This window comes from Garra rufa, unplaced genomic scaffold, assembly GCF_049309525.1.
Source record: "Garra rufa unplaced genomic scaffold, GarRuf1.0 hap1_unplaced_002, whole genome shotgun sequence".
NCBI classification, from domain to species: domain Eukaryota; kingdom Metazoa; phylum Chordata; class Actinopteri; order Cypriniformes; family Cyprinidae; genus Garra; species Garra rufa.
Genome location: NW_027394277.1, coordinates 487,510 through 506,294, shown reverse-complemented (window position 1 = coordinate 506,294; position 18,785 = coordinate 487,510). Strand labels below are relative to the sequence as shown.

Below are 18,785 nucleotides of genomic sequence, written 5' to 3'. Positions count from 1 at the left end.
GACCTCTTCGCCTCTTTTCAGACAGCGCAATGTCCCCTCTACTTCTCTCTGAGTCACCCAGCTCCGTTGGGTCTGGATGCGATGGCGCACTCATGGCCCAATATGCGCCTGCATGCGTTTCCTCCAGTCTCTCTGCTCCCGGGGGTTCTAGCCAGAGTTCGCCAGCAAGGGTCTTGCCTCTTACTGATAGCGCCGCGTTGGCCGAACAGAGTATGGTTCTCGGAGATAATATCTCTCCTCGACGGCTCGCCTTGGGCGATTCCGCAGAGGAGGGACCTTCTATCGCAGGCGGGGGGAACGATATTCCACCCCAGGCCCGACCTGTGGAAACTTCATGTTTGGCCCCTGAGGGGTACCAACTGAGGGACACTGGGCTTTCACCTGCCGTTATTGAGACCATCTTAAGTGCTAGGGCTCCCTCCACTAGGAGGAATTATGCCTTTAAATGGGGCATCTTTGAAACTTGGTGTGCTGCACACAATGTAGATCCAGTTAACTGCCAGATTGCTTCAGTGCTGGACTTCATGCAAGAGAAATTATCGTCAGGCACCTGCCCCGCTACTCTTAGGGTATATGTGGCCGCTCTTTCGGCTTGCCACGCCCTGATTGATGGGGCGCCACTTGGTAGGCACCCTCTGCTCTCCCGCTTCCTTCGTGGAGCCAGGAGACTGAGGCCTCCAGTGAAAACCAAGATCCCTTCGTGGGACTTAGCTTTAGTCCTTGAGGGTCTGGTCGAAGCCCCGTTTGAACCTTTAGAATCAGCGTCTGACAAACTTCTGACTCTAAAAATGGTTTTTCTAATGGCAATAACTTCCTTGAAAAGAATTGGGGATATGCAGGCTCTGTCTATCGCGCCATCCTGCTTAGACTTGCCCCAGGAATGGTGAAGGTTATTCTGCATCCACATCCTGATTATCTGCCTAAGGTGCCATTCTCGGCTGTGCATCCGGTCATTTTGGAAGCCTTCTGTCCTCCACCGTTCACAACGCTGGAGCAGGAGAATTCTCATAGACTGTGTCCAGTCCGTGCTCTGCAGGCTTACATCCACCGCACTAGCCAGTGGCGTAAGTCGGAGCAACTCTTCGTCTGTTATGGCCCCCATAACAGAGGCGCGGCTGCCACCAAGCAGACTATCTCTCATTGGGTCAGGGATGCTATAGCTCTTGCCTATGAGGCGCGCGGTCAAGCTTCGCCTATAGGCCTAAGGGCTCACTCCACCAGGGGGGTCGCCTCGTCCAATGCTCTGGCAAGGGGCGCTCCCCTACAACAAGTTTGTGATGCGGCAGGCTGGTCCTCTCCGCACACATTCATAAGATTTTATAGCTTGGATGTTCATGCCACTCCGGGCTCTCATGTCCTTGAGTCGACATCACAAGCTAATGTCTAGGCCTTCTTGCGTTCTTGTGAAACACACCTGCACAACCGTAGGAGTCCAGACATAATCAAGCACGGCGGCGTGGGTATTCTCGTTCCCAAAGCGCTTAGCAGCGCAGCATCGACTGTAGCTTTCAAAAGGGAACAAATCTCGGGTTACTTGAATGTAACCTTGTTCCCTGAGAAAGCGGAACGAGATGCTGCGCTACTTTGCCGTGCTGAAGATGTCCCAGGACTGCTCTTCAGACAAAATATCCTGACGATGCACCTGTGGCTCATCTATTTATAGCCTCGTGCGCGTGCGCTCCGGTGACGTCACCAACCGAGGCTATACTGCCGTCTAGTCAATTGTATTGACGTTTTACACACAATATTCACAGCTGGTCACTTCTAAAGACGTTCCCAAAGCGCTTAGCAGCGCAGCATCTCGTTCCGCTTTCTCAGGGAACAAGGTTACATTCAAGTAACCCGAGATTTGTTTTCTGACATTACAGGGTCAAACTTCAAAAATGATGCAAAACACTTCTAACACCTTCAGATATGTTTCTCTGTGTTGCAAAATAGGTTTTATTCATGCACAGACTGCAAATTTAAAGTTGGACATAGATTCAGCTTGCATTGCCTGAACCAACTTTGTTCTGCGCTGAAACGCTGTTTTCTGACATTTCAGGGTCAAACTTCAAAAATCATGCAAAACACTTCTAACACCTTCAGATATGTTTCTCTGTGTTGCAAAATAGGTTTTATTCATGCACAGACTGCAAATTTAAAGTTTGACCGAGATTCAGCTTGCATTACTTGAACGAAGTTTGTTCTGCACTGAAACGCTGTTTTCTGACATTACAGGGTCAAACTTCAAAAATCATGCAAAACACTTCTAATACCTTCAGATATGTTTCTCTGTGTTGCAAAATAGGTTTTATTCATGCACAGACTGCAAATTTAAAGTTGGACCGAGATTCAGCTTGCATTGCCTGAACCAACTTTGTTCTGCGCTGAAACGCTGTTTTCTGACATTTCAGGGTCAAACTTCAAAAATCATGCAAAACACTTCTAACACCTTCAGATATGTTTCTCTGTGTTGCAAAATAGGTTTTATTCATGCACAGACTGCAAATTTAAAGTTTGACCGAGATTCAGCTTGCATTGCTTGAACCAAGTTTGTTCTGCACTGAAACGCTGTTTTCTGACATTTCAGGGTCAAACTTCAAAAATCATGCAAAACACTTCTAACACCTTCAGATATGTTTCTCTGTGTTGCAAAATAGGTTTTATTCATGCACAGACTGCAAATTTAAAGTTGGACCGAGATTCAGCTTGCATTGCCTGAACCAACTTTGTTCTGCGCTGAAACGCTGTTTTCTGACATTTCAGGGTCAAACTTCAAAAATCATGCAAAACACTTCTAACACCTTCAGATATGTTTCTCTGTGTTGCAAAATAGGTTTTATTCATGCACAGACTGCAAATTTAAAGTTGGACCGAGATTCAGCTTGCATTGCCTGAACCAACTTTGTTCTGCGCTGAAACGCTGTTTTCTGACATTACAGGGTCAAACTTCAAAAATGATGCAAAACACTTCTAACACCTTCAGATATGTTTCTCTGTGTTGCAAAATAGGTTTTATTTATGCACAGACTGCAATTTTAAAGTTTGACCGAGATTCAGCTTGCATTGCTTGAACCAAGTTTGTTCTGCACTGAAACGCTGTTTTCTGACATTTCAGGGTCAAACTTCAAAAATCATGCAAAACACTTCTAACACCTTCAGATATGTTTCTCTGTGTTGCAAAATAGGTTTTATTCATGCACAGACTGCAAATTTAAAGTTGGACCGAGATTCAGCTTGCATTGCCTGAACCAACTTTGTTCTGCGCTGAAACGCTGTTTTCTGACATTACAGGGTCAAACTTCAAAAATCATGCAAAACACTTCTAACACCTTCAGATATGTTTCTCTGTGTTGCAAAATAGGTTTTATTCATGCACAGACTGCAAATTTAAAGTTGGACCGAGATTCAGCTTGCATTGCCTGAACCAACTTTGTTCTGCGCTGAAACGCTGTTTTCTGACATTACAGGGTCAAACTTCAAAAATCATGCAAAACACTTCTAACACCTTCAGATATGTTTCTCTGTGTTGCAAAATAGGTTTTATTCATGCACAGACTGCAAATTTAAAGTTGGACCGAGATTCAGCTTGCATTGCCTGAACCAACTTTGTTCTGCGCTGAAACGCTGTTTTCTGACATTACAGGGTCAAACTTCAAAAATCATGCAAAACACTTCTAACACCTTCAGATATGTTTCTCTGTGTTGCAAAATAGGTTTTATTCATGCACAGACTGCAAATTTAAAGTTGGACATAGATTCAGCTTGCATTGCCTGAACCAACTTTGTTCTGCGCTGAAACGCTGTTTTCTGACATTTCAGGGTCAAACTTCAAAAATCATGCAAAACACTTCTAACACCTTCAGATATGTTTCTCTGTGTTGCAAAATAGGTTTTATTTATGCACAGACTGCAATTTTAAAGTTTGACCGAGATTCAGCTTGCATTGCTTGAACCAAGTTTGTTCTGCACTGAAACGCTGTTTTCTGACATTACAGGGTCAAACTTCAAAAATCATGCAAAACACTTCTAATACCTTCAGATATGTTTCTCTGTGTTGCAAAATAGGTTTTATTCATGCACAGACTGCAAATTTAAAGTTGGACCGAGATTCAGCTTGCATTGCCTGAACCAACTTTGTTCTGCGCTGAAACGCTGTTTTCTGACATTTCAGGTTCAAACTTCAAAAATCATGCAAAACACTTCTAACACCTTCAGATATGTTTCTCTGTGTTGCAAAATAGGTTTTATTCATGCACAGACTGCAAATTTAAAGTTTGACCGAGATTCAGCTTGCATTGCTTGAACCAAGTTTGTTCTGCACTGAAACGCTGTTTTCTGACATTTCAGGGTCAAACTTCAAAAATCATGCAAAACACTTCTAACACCTTCAGATATGTTTCTCTGTGTTGCAAAATAGGTTTTATTCATGCACAGACTGCAAATTTAAAGTTGGACCGAGATTCAGCTTGCATTGCCTGAACCAACTTTGTTCTGCGCTGAAACGCTGTTTTCTGACATTTCAGGGTCAAACTTCAAAAATCATGCAAAACACTTCTAACACCTTCAGATATGTTTCTCTGTGTTGCAAAATAGGTTTTATTCATGCACAGACTGCAAATTTAAAGTTGGACCGAGATTCAGCTTGCATTGCCTGAACCAACTTTGTTCTGCGCTGAAACGCTGTTTTCTGACATTACAGGGTCAAACTTCAAAAATGATGCAAAACACTTCTAACACCTTCAGATATGTTTCTCTGTGTTGCAAAATAGGTTTTATTTATGCACAGACTGCAATTTTAAAGTTTGACCGAGATTCAGCTTGCATTGCTTGAACCAAGTTTGTTCTGCACTGAAACGCTGTTTTCTGACATTTCAGGGTCAAACTTCAAAAATCATGCAAAACACTTCTAACACCTTCAGATATGTTTCTCTGTGTTGCAAAATAGGTTTTATTCATGCACAGACTGCAAATTTAAAGTTGGACCGAGATTCAGCTTGCATTGCCTGAACCAACTTTGTTCTGCGCTGAAACGCTGTTTTCTGACATTACAGGGTCAAACTTCAAAAATGATGCAAAACACTTCTAACACCTTCAGATATGTTTCTCTGTGTTGCAAAATAGGTTTTATTCATGCACAGACTGCAAATTTAAAGTTGGACATAGATTCAGCTTGCATTGCCTGAACCAACTTTGTTCTGCGCTGAAACGCTGTTTTCTGACATTTCAGGGTCAAACTTCAAAAATCATGCAAAACACTTCTAACACCTTCAGATATGTTTCTCTGTGTTGCAAAATAGGTTTTATTCATGCACAGACTGCAAATTTAAAGTTGGACCGAGATTCAGCTTGCATTGCCTGAACCAACTTTGTTCTGCGCTGAAACGCTGTTTTCTGACATTACAGGGTCAAACTTCAAAAATGATGCAAAACACTTCTAACACCTTCAGATATGTTTCTCTGTGTTGCAAAATAGGTTTTATTTATGCACAGACTGCAATTTTAAAGTTTGACCGAGATTCAGCTTGCATTGCTTGAACCAAGTTTGTTCTGCACTGAAACGCTGTTTTCTGACATTTCAGGGTCAAACTTCAAAAATCATGCAAAACACTTCTAACACCTTCAGATATGTTTCTCTGTGTTGCAAAATAGGTTTTATTCATGCACAGACTGCAAATTTAAAGTTGGACCGAGATTCAGCTTGCATTGCCTGAACCAACTTTGTTCTGCGCTGAAACGCTGTTTTCTGACATTACAGGGTCAAACTTCAAAAATGATGCAAAACACTTCTAACACCTTCAGATATGTTTCTCTGTGTTGCAAAATAGGTTTTATTCATGCACAGACTGCAAATTTAAAGTTGGACATAGATTCAGCTTGCATTGCCTGAACCAACTTTGTTCTGCGCTGAAACGCTGTTTTCTGACATTTCAGGGTCAAACTTCAAAAATCATGCAAAACACTTCTAACACCTTCAGATATGTTTCTCTGTGTTGCAAAATAGGTTTTATTTATGCACAGACTGCAATTTTAAAGTTTGACCGAGATTCAGCTTGCATTACTTGAACGAAGTTTGTTCTGCACTGAAACGCTGTTTTCTGACATTACAGGGTCAAACTTCAAAAATCATGCAAAACACTTCTAATACCTTCAGATATGTTTCTCTGTGTTGCAAAATAGGTTTTATTCATGCACAGACTGCAAATTTAAAGTTGGACCGAGATTCAGCTTGCATTGCCTGAACCAACTTTGTTCTGCGCTGAAACGCTGTTTTCTGACATTTCAGGGTCAAACTTCAAAAATCATGCAAAACACTTCTAACACCTTCAGATATGTTTCTCTGTGTTGCAAAATATGTTTTATTTATGCACAGACTGCAATTTTAAAGTTTGACCGAGATTCAGCTTGCATTGCTTGAACCAAGTTTGTTCTGCACTGAAACGCTGTTTTCTGACATTTCAGGGTCAAACTTCAAAAATCATGCAAAACACTTCTAACACCTTCAGATATGTTTCTCTGTGTTGCAAAATAGGTTTTATTCATGCACAGACTGCAAATTTAAAGTTGGACCGAGATTCAGCTTGCATTGCCTGAACCAACTTTGTTCTGCGCTGAAACGCTGTTTTCTGACATTACAGGGTCAAACTTCAAAAATGATGCAAAACACTTCTAACACCTTCAGATATGTTTCTCTGTGTTGCAAAATAGGTTTTATTCATGCACAGACTGCAAATTTAAAGTTGGACATAGGTTCAGCTTGCATTGCCTGAACCAACTTTGTTCTGCGCTGAAACGCTGTTTTCTCACATTTCAAGGTCAAACTTCAAAAATCATGCAAAACACTTCTAACACCTTCAGATATGTTTCTCTGTGTTGCAACATAGGTTTTATTTATGCACAGACTGCAATTTTAAAGTTTGACCGAGATTCAGCTTGCATTACTTGAACGAAGTTTGTTCTGCACTGAAACGCTGTTTTCTGACATTACAGGGTCAAACTTCAAAAATCATGCAAAACACTTCTAATACCTTCAGATATGTTTCTCTGTGTTGCAAAATAGGTTTTATTCATGCACAGACTGCAAATTTAAAGTTGGACCGAGATTCAGCTTGCATTGCCTGAACCAACTTTGTTCTGCGCTGAAACGCTGTTTTCTGACATTACAGGGTCAAACTTCAAAAATCATGCAAAACACTTCTAATACCTTCAGATATGTTTCTCTGTGTTGCAAAATAGGTTTTATTCATGCACAGACTGCAAATTTAAAGTTGGACCGAGATTCAGCTTGCATTGCCTGAACCAACTTTGTTCTGCGCTGAAACGCTGTTTTCTGACATTTCAGGGTCAAACTTCAAAAATCATGCAAAACACTTCTAACACCTTCAGATATGTTTCTCTGTGTTGCAAAATATGTTTTATTTATGCACAGACTGCAATTTTAAAGTTTGACCGAGATTCAGCTTGCATTGCTTGAACCAAGTTTGTTCTGCACTGAAACGCTGTTTTCTGACATTTCAGGGTCAAACTTCAAAAATAATGCAAAACACTTCTAACACCTTCAGATATGTTTCTCTGTGTTGCAAAATAGGTTTTATTCATGCACAGACTGCAAATTTAAAGTTGGACCGAGATTCAGCTTGCATTGCCTGAACCAACTTTGTTCTGCGCTGAAACGCTGTTTTCTGACATTACAGGGTCAAACTTCAAAAATGATGCAAAACACTTCTAACACCTTCAGATATGTTTCTCTGTGTTGCAAAATAGGTTTTATTCATGCACAGACTGCAAATTTAAAGTTGGACATAGGTTCAGCTTGCATTGCCTGAACCAACTTTGTTCTGCGCTGAAACGCTGTTTTCTGACATTTCAAGGTCAAACTTCAAAAATCATGCAAAACACTTCTAACACCTTCAGATATGTTTCTCTGTGTTGCAACATAGGTTTTATTTATGCACAGACTGCAATTTTAAAGTTTGACCGAGATTCAGCTTGCATTACTTGAACGAAGTTTGTTCTGCACTGAAACGCTGTTTTCTGACATTACAGGGTCAAACTTCAAAAATCATGCAAAACACTTCTAATACCTTCAGATATGTTTCTCTGTGTTGCAAAATAGGTTTTATTCATGCACAGACTGCAAATTTAAAGTTGGACCGAGATTCAGCTTGCATTGCCTGAACCAACTTTGTTCTGCGCTGAAACGCTGTTTTCTGACATTTCAGGGTCAAACTTCAAAAATCATGCAAAACACTTCTAACACCTTCAGATATGTTTCTCTGTGTTGCAAAATAGGTTTTATTCATGCACAGACTGCAAATTTAAAGTTGGACATAGATTCAGCTTGCATTGCCTGAACCAACTTTGTTCTGCGCTGAAACGCTGTTTTCTGACATTTCAGGGTCAAACTTCAAAAATCATGCAAAACACTTCTAACACCTTCAGATATGTTTCTCTGTGTTGCAAAATAGGTTTTATTTATGCACAGACTGCAATTTTAAAGTTTGACCGAGATTCAGCTTGCATTACTTGAACGAAGTTTGTTCTGCACTGAAACGCTGTTTTCTGACATTACAGGGTCAAACTTCAAAAATCATGCAAAACACTTCTAATACCTTCAGATTTGTTTCTCTGTGTTGCAAAATAGGTTTTATTCATGCACAGACTGCAAATTTAGAGTTGGACCGAGATTCAGCTTGCATTGCCTGAACCAACTTTGTTCTGCGCTGAAACGCTGTTTTCTGACATTTCAAGGTCAAACTTCAAAAATCATGCAAAACACTTCTAACACGTTCAGATATGTTTCTCTGTGTTGCAAAATATGTTTTATTTATGCACAGACTGCAATTTTAAAGTTTGACCGAGATTCAGCTTGCATTGCTTGAACCAAGTTTGTTCTGCACTGAAACGCTGTTTTCTGACATTTCAGGGTCAAACTTCAAAAATCATGCAAAACACTTCTAACACCTTCAGATATGTTTCTCTGTGTTGCAAAATAGGTTTTATTCATGCACAGACTGCAAATTTAAAGTTGGACCGAGATTCAGCTTGCATTGCCTGAACCAACTTTGTTCTGCGCTGAAACGCTGTTTTCTGACATTACAGGGTCAAACTTCAAAAATGATGCAAAACACTTCTAACACCTTCAGATATGTTTCTCTGTGTTGCAAAATAGGTTTTATTCATGCACAGACTGCAAATTTAAAGTTGGACATAGATTCAGCTTGCATTGCCTGAACCAACTTTGTTCTGCGCTGAAACGCTGTTTTCTGACATTTCAGGGTCAAACTTCAAAAATCATGCAAAACACTTCTAACACCTTCAGATATGTTTCTCTGTGTTGCAAAATAGGTTTTATTTATGCACAGACTGCAATTTTAAAGTTTGACCGAGATTCAGCTTGCATTACTTGAACGAAGTTTGTTCTGCACTGAAACGCTGTTTTCTGACATTACAGGGTCAAACTTCAAAAATCATGCAAAACACTTCTAATACCTTCAGATATGTTTCTCTGTGTTGCAAAATAGGTTTTATTCATGCACAGACTGCAAATTTAAAGTTGGACCGAGATTCAGCTTGCATTGCCTGAACCAACTTTGTTCTGCGCTGAAACGCTGTTTTCTGACATTTCAGGGTCAAACTTCAAAAATCATGCAAAACACTTCTAACACCTTCAGATATGTTTCTCTGTGTTGCAAAATAGGTTTTATTTATGCACAGACTGCAATTTTAAAGTTTGACCGAGATTCAGCTTGCATTACTTGAACGAAGTTTGTTCTGCACTGAAACGCTGTTTTCTGACATTACAGGGTCAAACTTCAAAAATCATGCAAAACACTTCTAATACCTTCAGATATGTTTCTCTGTGTTGCAAAATAGGTTTTATTCATGCACAGACTGCAAATTTAAAGTTGGACCGAGATTCAGCTTGCATTGCCTGAACCAACTTTGTTCTGCGCTGAAACGCTGTTTTCTGACATTTCAGGGTCAAACTTCAAAAATCATGCAAAACACTTCTAACACCTTCAGATATGTTTCTCTGTGTTGCAAAATAGGTTTTATTCATGCACAGACTGCAAATTTAAAGTTTGACCGAGATTCAGCTTGCATTGCTTGAACCAAGTTTGTTCTGCACTGAAACGCTGTTTTCTGACATTTCAGGGTCAAACTTCAAAAATCATGCAAAACACTTCTAACACCTTCAGATATGTTTCTCTGTGTTGCAAAATAGGTTTTATTCATGCACAGACTGCAAATTTAAAGTTGGACCGAGATTCAGCTTGCATTGCCTGAACCAACTTTGTTCTGCGCTGAAACGCTGTTTTCTGACATTTCAGGGTCAAACTTCAAAAATCATGCAAAACACTTCTAACACCTTCAGATATGTTTCTCTGTGTTGCAAAATAGGTTTTATTCATGCACAGACTGCAATTTTAAAGTTTGACCGAGATTCAGCTTGCATTGCTTGAACCAAGTTTGTTCTGCACTGAAACGCTGTTTTCTGACATTTCAGGGTCAAACTTCAAAAATCATGCAAAACACTTCTAACACCTTCAGATATGTTTCTCTGTGTTGCAAAATAGGTTTTATTCATGTGTAGGGACTCCTAAATTATACCTGTGTTTAATATGCTCTGTGTCAGAAATAATACAAAGTATTATAATGTATTTTCTATTATTGTATTTTTTCTTTATTTTGAAAGTTGATGCAACAATTATGTGATTTGCTTATATCCAATGAAAAGCATGTTTAATACAGGTGTATAATTACAAGCCAGTGACTGTTGAGCTTGAGGTTGCGTCATAACGTGAGTCACGTAATGAGGAAGAAGTATCGCACATGGAAAAAGAGTGTGCTGCCAGTGAGATCGGCTGTCTCTATTGAGAAAAGTGTATCATCATCCATTTGGAGACTACTATATTCATTGTAATATACGGCCCAAAGCATAGAGTGACGACGCTTGTTTATGTTATTTTCTTACGTGCAACTCATCTTTGTTTTCCGTGCTCCTGTGAGTCAATTAGTTATGCTGTGTGTGATAATAGCCTAGCGGCTATAGAGACGATTGCAGTCACGAACAGTAACTGTGTTTGAAGACTTATCAGCCATCTTTGTGGAGGACTTCGGAATTGCGTGCAGAACTGGACAGATCGTGTGTTTCATCACTGGACGTGGATCGTCTGATTTCATATCAAGTTCAAGATGGATCGTTAGGGGACGCTGAGTATTCGTGGTGTAAGGAACGTAATGTTGTTTCACTGTCAACTGGATGAACGTAAGTGACTTCATTTTCGTCTTGGATTACTTTAAATTGATCATCTGATTAATGTGCACCAACGTCCTGGGCCCCAACGATACGATCGATCGTACATTTGAACTGTTTGACTGACTCGCATACATTTGAACTGTTTGACTGACGTACATTTAACGGATCGTAAGATATGTAACGTGCATACAGTACTGAAAGACAATGTGTGTGGTTTGAACTGCGGTGTTTTCTCAAGTGTATAACGAATCTTGAAAGAGATATTGTTTTTTTATTATTATGGGGTTCTATAAGAAACAAAGTGTTTTAGTGGAATCGAGTTCTACATTGAGTTACAGTGTTCCAAAATAGAAATATAGCTAAGGTTGAAGAGGAGAGCGTAATAATTGGGAAAGAACAAGAATCGTTCTGAGACTACAAAAGAGATTTATATATTTTATTTAAAAGAAGCAATTCGAATAACATCAGGGAGAGTTGTTTGTCTGCTTTCCTTAAAGAGAACGTTGTTATTGGTTTCTTGATTTACTGGTACTACTTAATACATTCATGTAAAGAAAAATAAATCCATCTTTGTTACTTTTCTCTTTAACATTTGTATTGTTATATTTCCTTGAGTCTGGCAAATTAATTAATTTACTAAGTTCCAGAATTCTTGTGATTAGCAAGAAATTTAATTATTTAATTTATCTGTAGTAAAGGGATTGAGTAAAATTTGTACAAGAGGAAAAAATCCCTTACATTTCATTTGTTGTAAATAAAGAAAGAAAAGAAACACTCTACCGGCCTAATTCACTATCTAATTGCCGGGAATCCAGGACTCTTGTTAGAGAAATAAGTAAATTAACCCCTAGGGTTAAGAAAAGGGTTACATTTTTGGAGGCACCGCTGGGATACTGTGTTTTTCTATTTCCCTGTTTTACCAGTTTATTTCTCTTTTTCAGTTAGCAGTAGAAGGTAACCAGAATCAGTTTTAATTTTGTCTGTTTATTTTTTCTAGCAACCTGCCTTTAGTTTCAAAATATGGATCTCTCTCAGACTGTTCAGTGGAGTAGAGAGGAGAACATTAGCTCCTCACGTGCCATTGTGTTAAGCAATGTTCCTTTGGACGCTAGTAATGACACTATTGAGAAAGTATTAAACACAGTGAAGGTCTTTGGTCGTACTAAAATTTGTGGTCGCCGTGGTGACGTTACTGGCAAACAACTGTTTGTTTTAGTGGAGACTAGTACTGACCTTGATCCAAGTACTTTACCTCCTGAAATAGGTATTGAGCGGGAAGCTGGGCCCTGGCATGTTCACTTTGTGGGTGGTCTATCAGCCGATGACCCAGCTGCTGGCAGTGACCCCTTTCAGATTAAGTTGTTAGCCTTATTGCAGCAGGAGGGTAAGTCTATGGATGAAGTAAAGGCCATAGTAATGGGAGATCAGTCTCCTAAATCTGATATCAGTGTGGATCTAGTTAATGCAATAGGTAAATTAGTAGACAGATGTAATCAAACATCTACTGATGGACCTAGTTACCGAAAACTGAGGTTGTTCTCAGGCCTGAAGCCCGTTCCTCCAGGTGAGGAGGAATATGAAGTCTGGATGGAGCAGGCTGCACAAATGATCAGTGAATGGCAATGCACAGAGGCTGCCAAGAAACAACGCCTTGTTGAGAGTTTGCGGGGTCCTGCTGCTGATATTGTCAGGTTTTTGAAAGTGAGTAGCCCATCTGCAACTGCAAATGAGTACTTAGCTGCCCTTGAGACTGCATATGGAACTACGGAGAGTGGCCCTGACCTTATGGCTAGATTTCGTCACACTTATCAGGAAAATGGAGAGAAACTTTCAGCTTTCTTGTACCGCCTAGACAAACTTCTCCACAGAGCCTTGTTGAAGGGTGGGATTAATGCAGCCGGCATAAATGGAGCCAGAATGGAGCAGCTAATTAAGGGAGCACTTACCAATGATATGGTTGCGTTGCGAATCAGAATGACTCACACTTTGCAGAGTCCTCCATCTTTTTCACAGTTGATGAAGGAAATACGTGAGGAAGAACACTGGGTAGCTGCAAGAGAAAATGTTAAAGCTTCAGTCGCCACTGTCGTCTCTCCCCAGGCATCTGTGCCGTCTGAATTACAAAACCTAAAGAAGGAGGTTAAAGAGCTATCTACCCAGGTGAGTCAACTGTTGAACGTGGCTACTGTGACTTGTGCTTCTGATTTTGCTCCTCAGAAACCATCCAGTAAAAACCCTGGGAGTGTGAACCGAGACAACCCCCAAAAAGCTAAATCCACCCAGCCACCAGTGCCCGGGATCTTTTGCTACAAATGTGGTGAAGATGGACATAAGAAGTGGGAATGCAAAGCACCAGAGGACCTCAGGAAAGTTAATCAGAAGCTGATAAAGATGCATCGCTTGCAGGGAAACTGGGCAGGAGCTCAGTGAAGGAACGGCACGGGGCTCCTGAGACAACACGTTCCACTTGTGGTTCATTCATGCTTGATGCTGGTAAGCCAAAACTTCCTGAGGGGTTAGTAGGACCTGTCTCTGAAGTGCCAGTCCAGATAGAAGGTATCTACGCTAAAGCTCTTCTTGACAGCGGTTCGCAGGTTACTTTATTATACCGCAGTTTTTATGACACTTATCTGAAACACTTAGACCTTCAGCCTGTGGAAAACCTTGAGATTTGGGGTTTAAGCTCACATAAATACCCTTATGATGGATACCTGCCCCTCAGACTTGAGTTCACGGAAAGTGTAGCTGGAGTGCATCAAGTGATTGACACGCTTGCCATTGTATGCCCAGACCCTGTGAAACGGGAAGGAATAGCCATTTTGCTCGGGACAAACACTAGCTTAGTGAAGAAGCTGCTTGAGTCTTGCCGTCAACAAGCTGGTGAGAAATTTTTGAATGTGCTAACCATACATCCCGTAATCAGAGAAGCCTACGAGTCTATTCAACAGACGGATGTTTCACAGGATGACCCAGACAAGCATGGAACAGTTTGGTTCGTGAAGCATAACCCTGTTGTTCTGAAACCAAATCAAGTTTTGCAGCTTCCTGGTCTGCTTAAGTTTCCTGGTCAGATGACTGAATCTCTAGTGTTAGTAGACAGAGCAGCAGTTGGTGATACACACTCTGATGATCTAGAGGTGAGGCCTGAACTTCATTCAGCATCCGTTGTGTCCAGTCAGCGAGTCACAGTGACCGCCAGGAACATGTCTACAAAAGAAGTATGGGTGAAGCGAGGAACTCCTCTTGCCCATGTTTTTCCAGTATCCTTAGTGCCACAACTTCCTGCTAAACATCCACCTGAACAAAATACTTTGACACTTGCATCTTTTGATTTTGGAGATTCTCCAATGCCAGAGGAAGCAAAACAGAGCTTGTGTGAGAAAATGATGCAGAGAAAGGAAGTGTTTTCTCTACACGAGTGGGATGTGGGATGTTCAAAAAGCACCACTCATGAGATAAGGTTGCATGATTCACGCCCTTTCAGAGAAAGATCCCGCCGTCTTGCCCCTGCTGACTTGGAAGACGTGCGACTGCACCTCAGAGAATTGCAGAGTAGTGGCATTATATCAGAGTCCCGCAGCCCCTACGCTTCGCCCATTGTCGTGGTTCGCAAAAAGTCCGGGAAGGTTAGAATGTGTGTGGACTATCGGACGCTCAACCAAAGGACTACACCAGACCAGTATACTGTGCCCCGCATTGAGGATGCCCTCCATAGTCTTTCCGGAAGTAGATGGTTCAGTGTTCTCGACTTGAGGAGCGGATACTATCAAATACCCATGAGTGACGCCGACAAGGAGAAGACTGCATTCATCTGCCCGGTGGGGTTCTATGAATTTGAGCGTATGCCCCAGGGCATCTGTGGAGCACCCGCCACTTTCCAAAGAGTCATGGAACGGACTGTCGGGGATATGAACTTTTTGGAAGTGCTAGTATACTTGGATGATCTAATCATCTTTGGACAAACCATTGACGAGCACGAAGAGCGCCTCTTGAAAGTACTCGACAGGCTGAGAGAGGAGGGCCTAAAGATCTCCCTTGACAAGTGCCAATTTGGCAGGAGTTCTGTGAACTACGTAGGGCACATTGTGTCACAGGATGGAATATCCACTGATCCTTCCAAGATCGAGGCTGTTGTATCCTGGCCTCAGCCCCAGACGGTGACAGAGCTCAGATCTTTTCTAGGGTTTTGTGGCTATTATAGGCGTTTTGTAAAGGATTTTTCAAAGTTGTGTCGACCTCTCAATGAACTGCTGCAGGGGTATCCATCTTCTGCCAGTACTGCGAAGAAGAGAAACAAAAATTCACCTGTGAGTAACACCAAACCCTGTTACAAGTCCTCTGAACCGTTTGGATCCCGATGGACTTCTCAGTGTGATACAGCCTTCCAAACCCTGAAAAAGTGTCTAACTCAAGCTCCAGTGCTAGCCTTTGCGGATGCACAAAAGTCATATGTTTTGCACGTGGATGCGAGCATGGATGGACTTGGAGGAGTTCTGTATCAGGAACATGAGGAAGGATTACGCCCAGTCGCTTTTATCAGTCGCAGCCTTTCCCCTTCAGAGAGAAACTACCCAGCCCACAAACTGGAATTTTTAGCTCTGAAGTGGGCTGTTGTGGATAGACTGCACGACTATTTGTATGGTGTTCCATTTGAGGTTAGAACTGACAATAATCCTTTAACCTATATAATGAAGTCAGCGAAACTTGATGCGACAGGTCACCGTTGGCTGTCTGCTTTGACGACTTATACTTTTAGTTTGAAATACAGACCTGGCCGAACAAATGTCGATGCAGATGCATTATCTAGGCGTCCACATTCTCACCCAAGTGCTGATGATGAGTGGCAGGAAATTCCAGCTGCGGGCGTAAGGGCTCTTTGTCGCACTTTGTCTGCAGAGGGGAGAGCAGGGAATGTCTCTTACTCATGTGTGGTGCAACAGGCTGGGGCACATATGTCTGCTGTTCCTAAAGCTTTCTCTCATACTACTGAAGTGGCTGCAGAGCATTTACCCGTGCTTAGTCCAAGTGAGCTGCAAACGGCTCAGAGAAATGATTCGTTCCTCGGAGAAGTGTGGAAGGCTGTTTGTGATCAGAAACCTTTCAGTAACATCCAGAGCAGTCACCCAAAGATGAAGATTCTGAAACGAGAGTGGGGAAGATTGTCAGTAGATAATGGATTGCTTTACAGAACTGTTCGGCAGAGTGATCACAGGGTGAAACGACAGCTTGTACTGCCAAAACAATTCCACAGCACGGTGTTAAAGTCTTTGCATGACGAGATTGGACATCTAGGTTTCGAAAAGTCCTATGGCCTAGTTCGTGACCGATTTTACTGGCCACACATGAAGCGTGATGTCGAGGCTTACTGTAAGACATGTGAGCGCTGTATCAAAAGGAAAACATTGCCTCATAGGGCTGCTCCATTGTCTCACATGCAGAGTTCAGGACCCATGGACCTTGTGTGTATTGATTTTCTTTCCATCGAAGCCGATTCTCGTAATGTGTGTAATGTATTGGTGGTTACTGACCATTACACCCGTTACGCTCAAGCTTTTCCCACAAGGGACCAAAAAGCTTCTACAGTGGCAAAGACTTTGTGGGAAAAATATTTCATACATTATGGTCTTCCTACTCGAATACACTCAGACCAAGGCAGGGACTTTGAGAGCCAGTTAGTGTCTGACATGCTGACTATGCTAGGAGTGAAGAAGTCTAGAACCTCACCTTATCATCCGCAAGGAGATCCCCAGCCTGAAAGATTTAACAGGACCTTGTTGAATATGCTGGGCACCCTTGAGCCTAGTCAGAAAAGTAAATGGAGTCAGCACATAGCGCATCTAGTACATGCATATAACTGTACTTCCAACGAGGCTACTGGTTTCTCACCTTATTTTTTGATGTTCGGCAGAGAGGCTAGATTGCCTGTCGATATTTGTTTTGGTGTCTCTGCTGATAATACATCATCTGTGTCGTACTCGAAGTATGTGTCCAAGATGAAGCAGGAATTACAGGCAGCTTATCAGCTAGCTCAGGCTACCTCTGAGAAGATGAATCAGAGTAATAAAGCAAGGTATGATCAGAAGGTCCGCTACCATAGTCTGAATGTTGGTGATAGAGTTCTGATTCGAAACCTTGGCCTCAAAGGAAAACAAAAGCTTGCAGATAGGTGGAGTGCAAATCCCTATGTAGTGGAGAGTCAATTGTCTGGTATTCCAGTGTATCGTTTGAAGCCTGCTGATGGTAATGGACCAGCTAAAGTCATGCATCGAAATCATCTCTTGCCTTTAGGACAGGAAGTCAGGTTAAGTCCTCAGGTAGATCTTAGTCCTACTCCCTCACCTAGAGCTTTGAGGCGTAGGAGAACGAAAGAGAAGCGTAAAACTACTCAGTCAGAAAACTCACCTCTTGTAGTTGATGCCTTCCCACAAGAATGTAGTTCTTCAGATTCAGAATCTGAGTTTGGGTTTTATGCTGAGGATGTGGCAAACATTCCTTCTCGAGTGACAGAGGAGATACCAAGTGAAACTGCTGTACAAGCTATAGAAGGCTCAGAGTCTGGTGACGCTCACAGTGTTTCAGAAATACCAGTAATTCCATGTAGGAGTGAAATTTCTGATGGTCAGCTTGAAGCTGAAGATAGAAATACTGTAGTTGATGGTATCATGACTGAAGCTCACGAGAGTACCTTACAGACTACTACTCCTACTGATACTGAAACTCAGCCAGAGATTGTACCTCCTGAAGTACGTAGATCAAGTAGGGAGAGGAGGCCTAATACCAGATTTACCTATGATAAGCTGGGTGTGCCATACATACAGTCTGTATCCTCTCGACACTGTGGTGTTAATGTAGCAGCAACTAAAGTGAGAGTTGCTGGGGGTTACAAGAGTTCACATGCTTGGTGGTGTAATCCAAATGCCTTGTGTAAAATATGTAACAACCAACCTGTACTTCTGCCTTATAACCAGATGGTTACCATTTAATCAGTGCGTAGTCATTTAGTAACCAGCATGGGGACATACTGGATTTTTGGTGGGGGGAGTGTGTAGGGACTCCTAAATTATACCTGTGTTTAATATGCTCTGTGTCAGAAATAATACAAAGTATTATAATGTATTTTCTATTATTGTATTTTTTCTTTATTTTGAAAGTTGATGCAACAATTATGTGATTTGCTTATATCCAATGAAAAGCATGTTTAATACAGGTGTATAATTACAAGCCAGTGACTGTTGAGCTTGAGGTTGCGTCATAACGTGAGTCACGTAATGAGGAAGAAGTATCGCACATGGAAAAAGAGTGTGCTGCCAGTGAGATCGGCTGTCTCTATTGAGAAAAGTGTATCATCATCCATTTGGAGACTACTATATTCATTGTAATATACGGCCCAAAGCATAGAGTGACGACGCTTGTTTATGTTATTTTCTTACGTGCAACTCATCTTTGTTTTCCGTGCTCCTGTGAGTCAATTAGTTATGCTGTGTGTGATAATAGCCTAGCGGCTATAGAGACGATTGCAGTCACGAACAGTAACTGTGTT

The 18,785-nt window shown here is 41.5% G+C and overlaps 1 protein-coding gene across 1 annotated transcript; it reads left to right on the top strand.

Moving 5' to 3' along the window:
• Positions 1-12,265: 12,265 nt before the first annotated feature.
• Positions 12,266-13,675, top strand: LOC141305337 (paraneoplastic antigen Ma1 homolog). Its single transcript, XM_073832453.1, has one exon. It carries the CDS (start codon positions 12,266-12,268, stop codon positions 13,673-13,675), a length of 1,410 nt encoding a protein of 469 aa, XP_073688554.1.
• Positions 13,676-18,785: the final 5,110 nt, after the last annotated feature.

Excerpts from the sequence above, each read along its gene's own strand:
- LOC141305337 (XM_073832453.1), top strand. The coding sequence starts at position 12,266 with ATGGATCTCTCTCAGACTGTTCAGTGGAGTAGAGAGGAGAACATTAGC.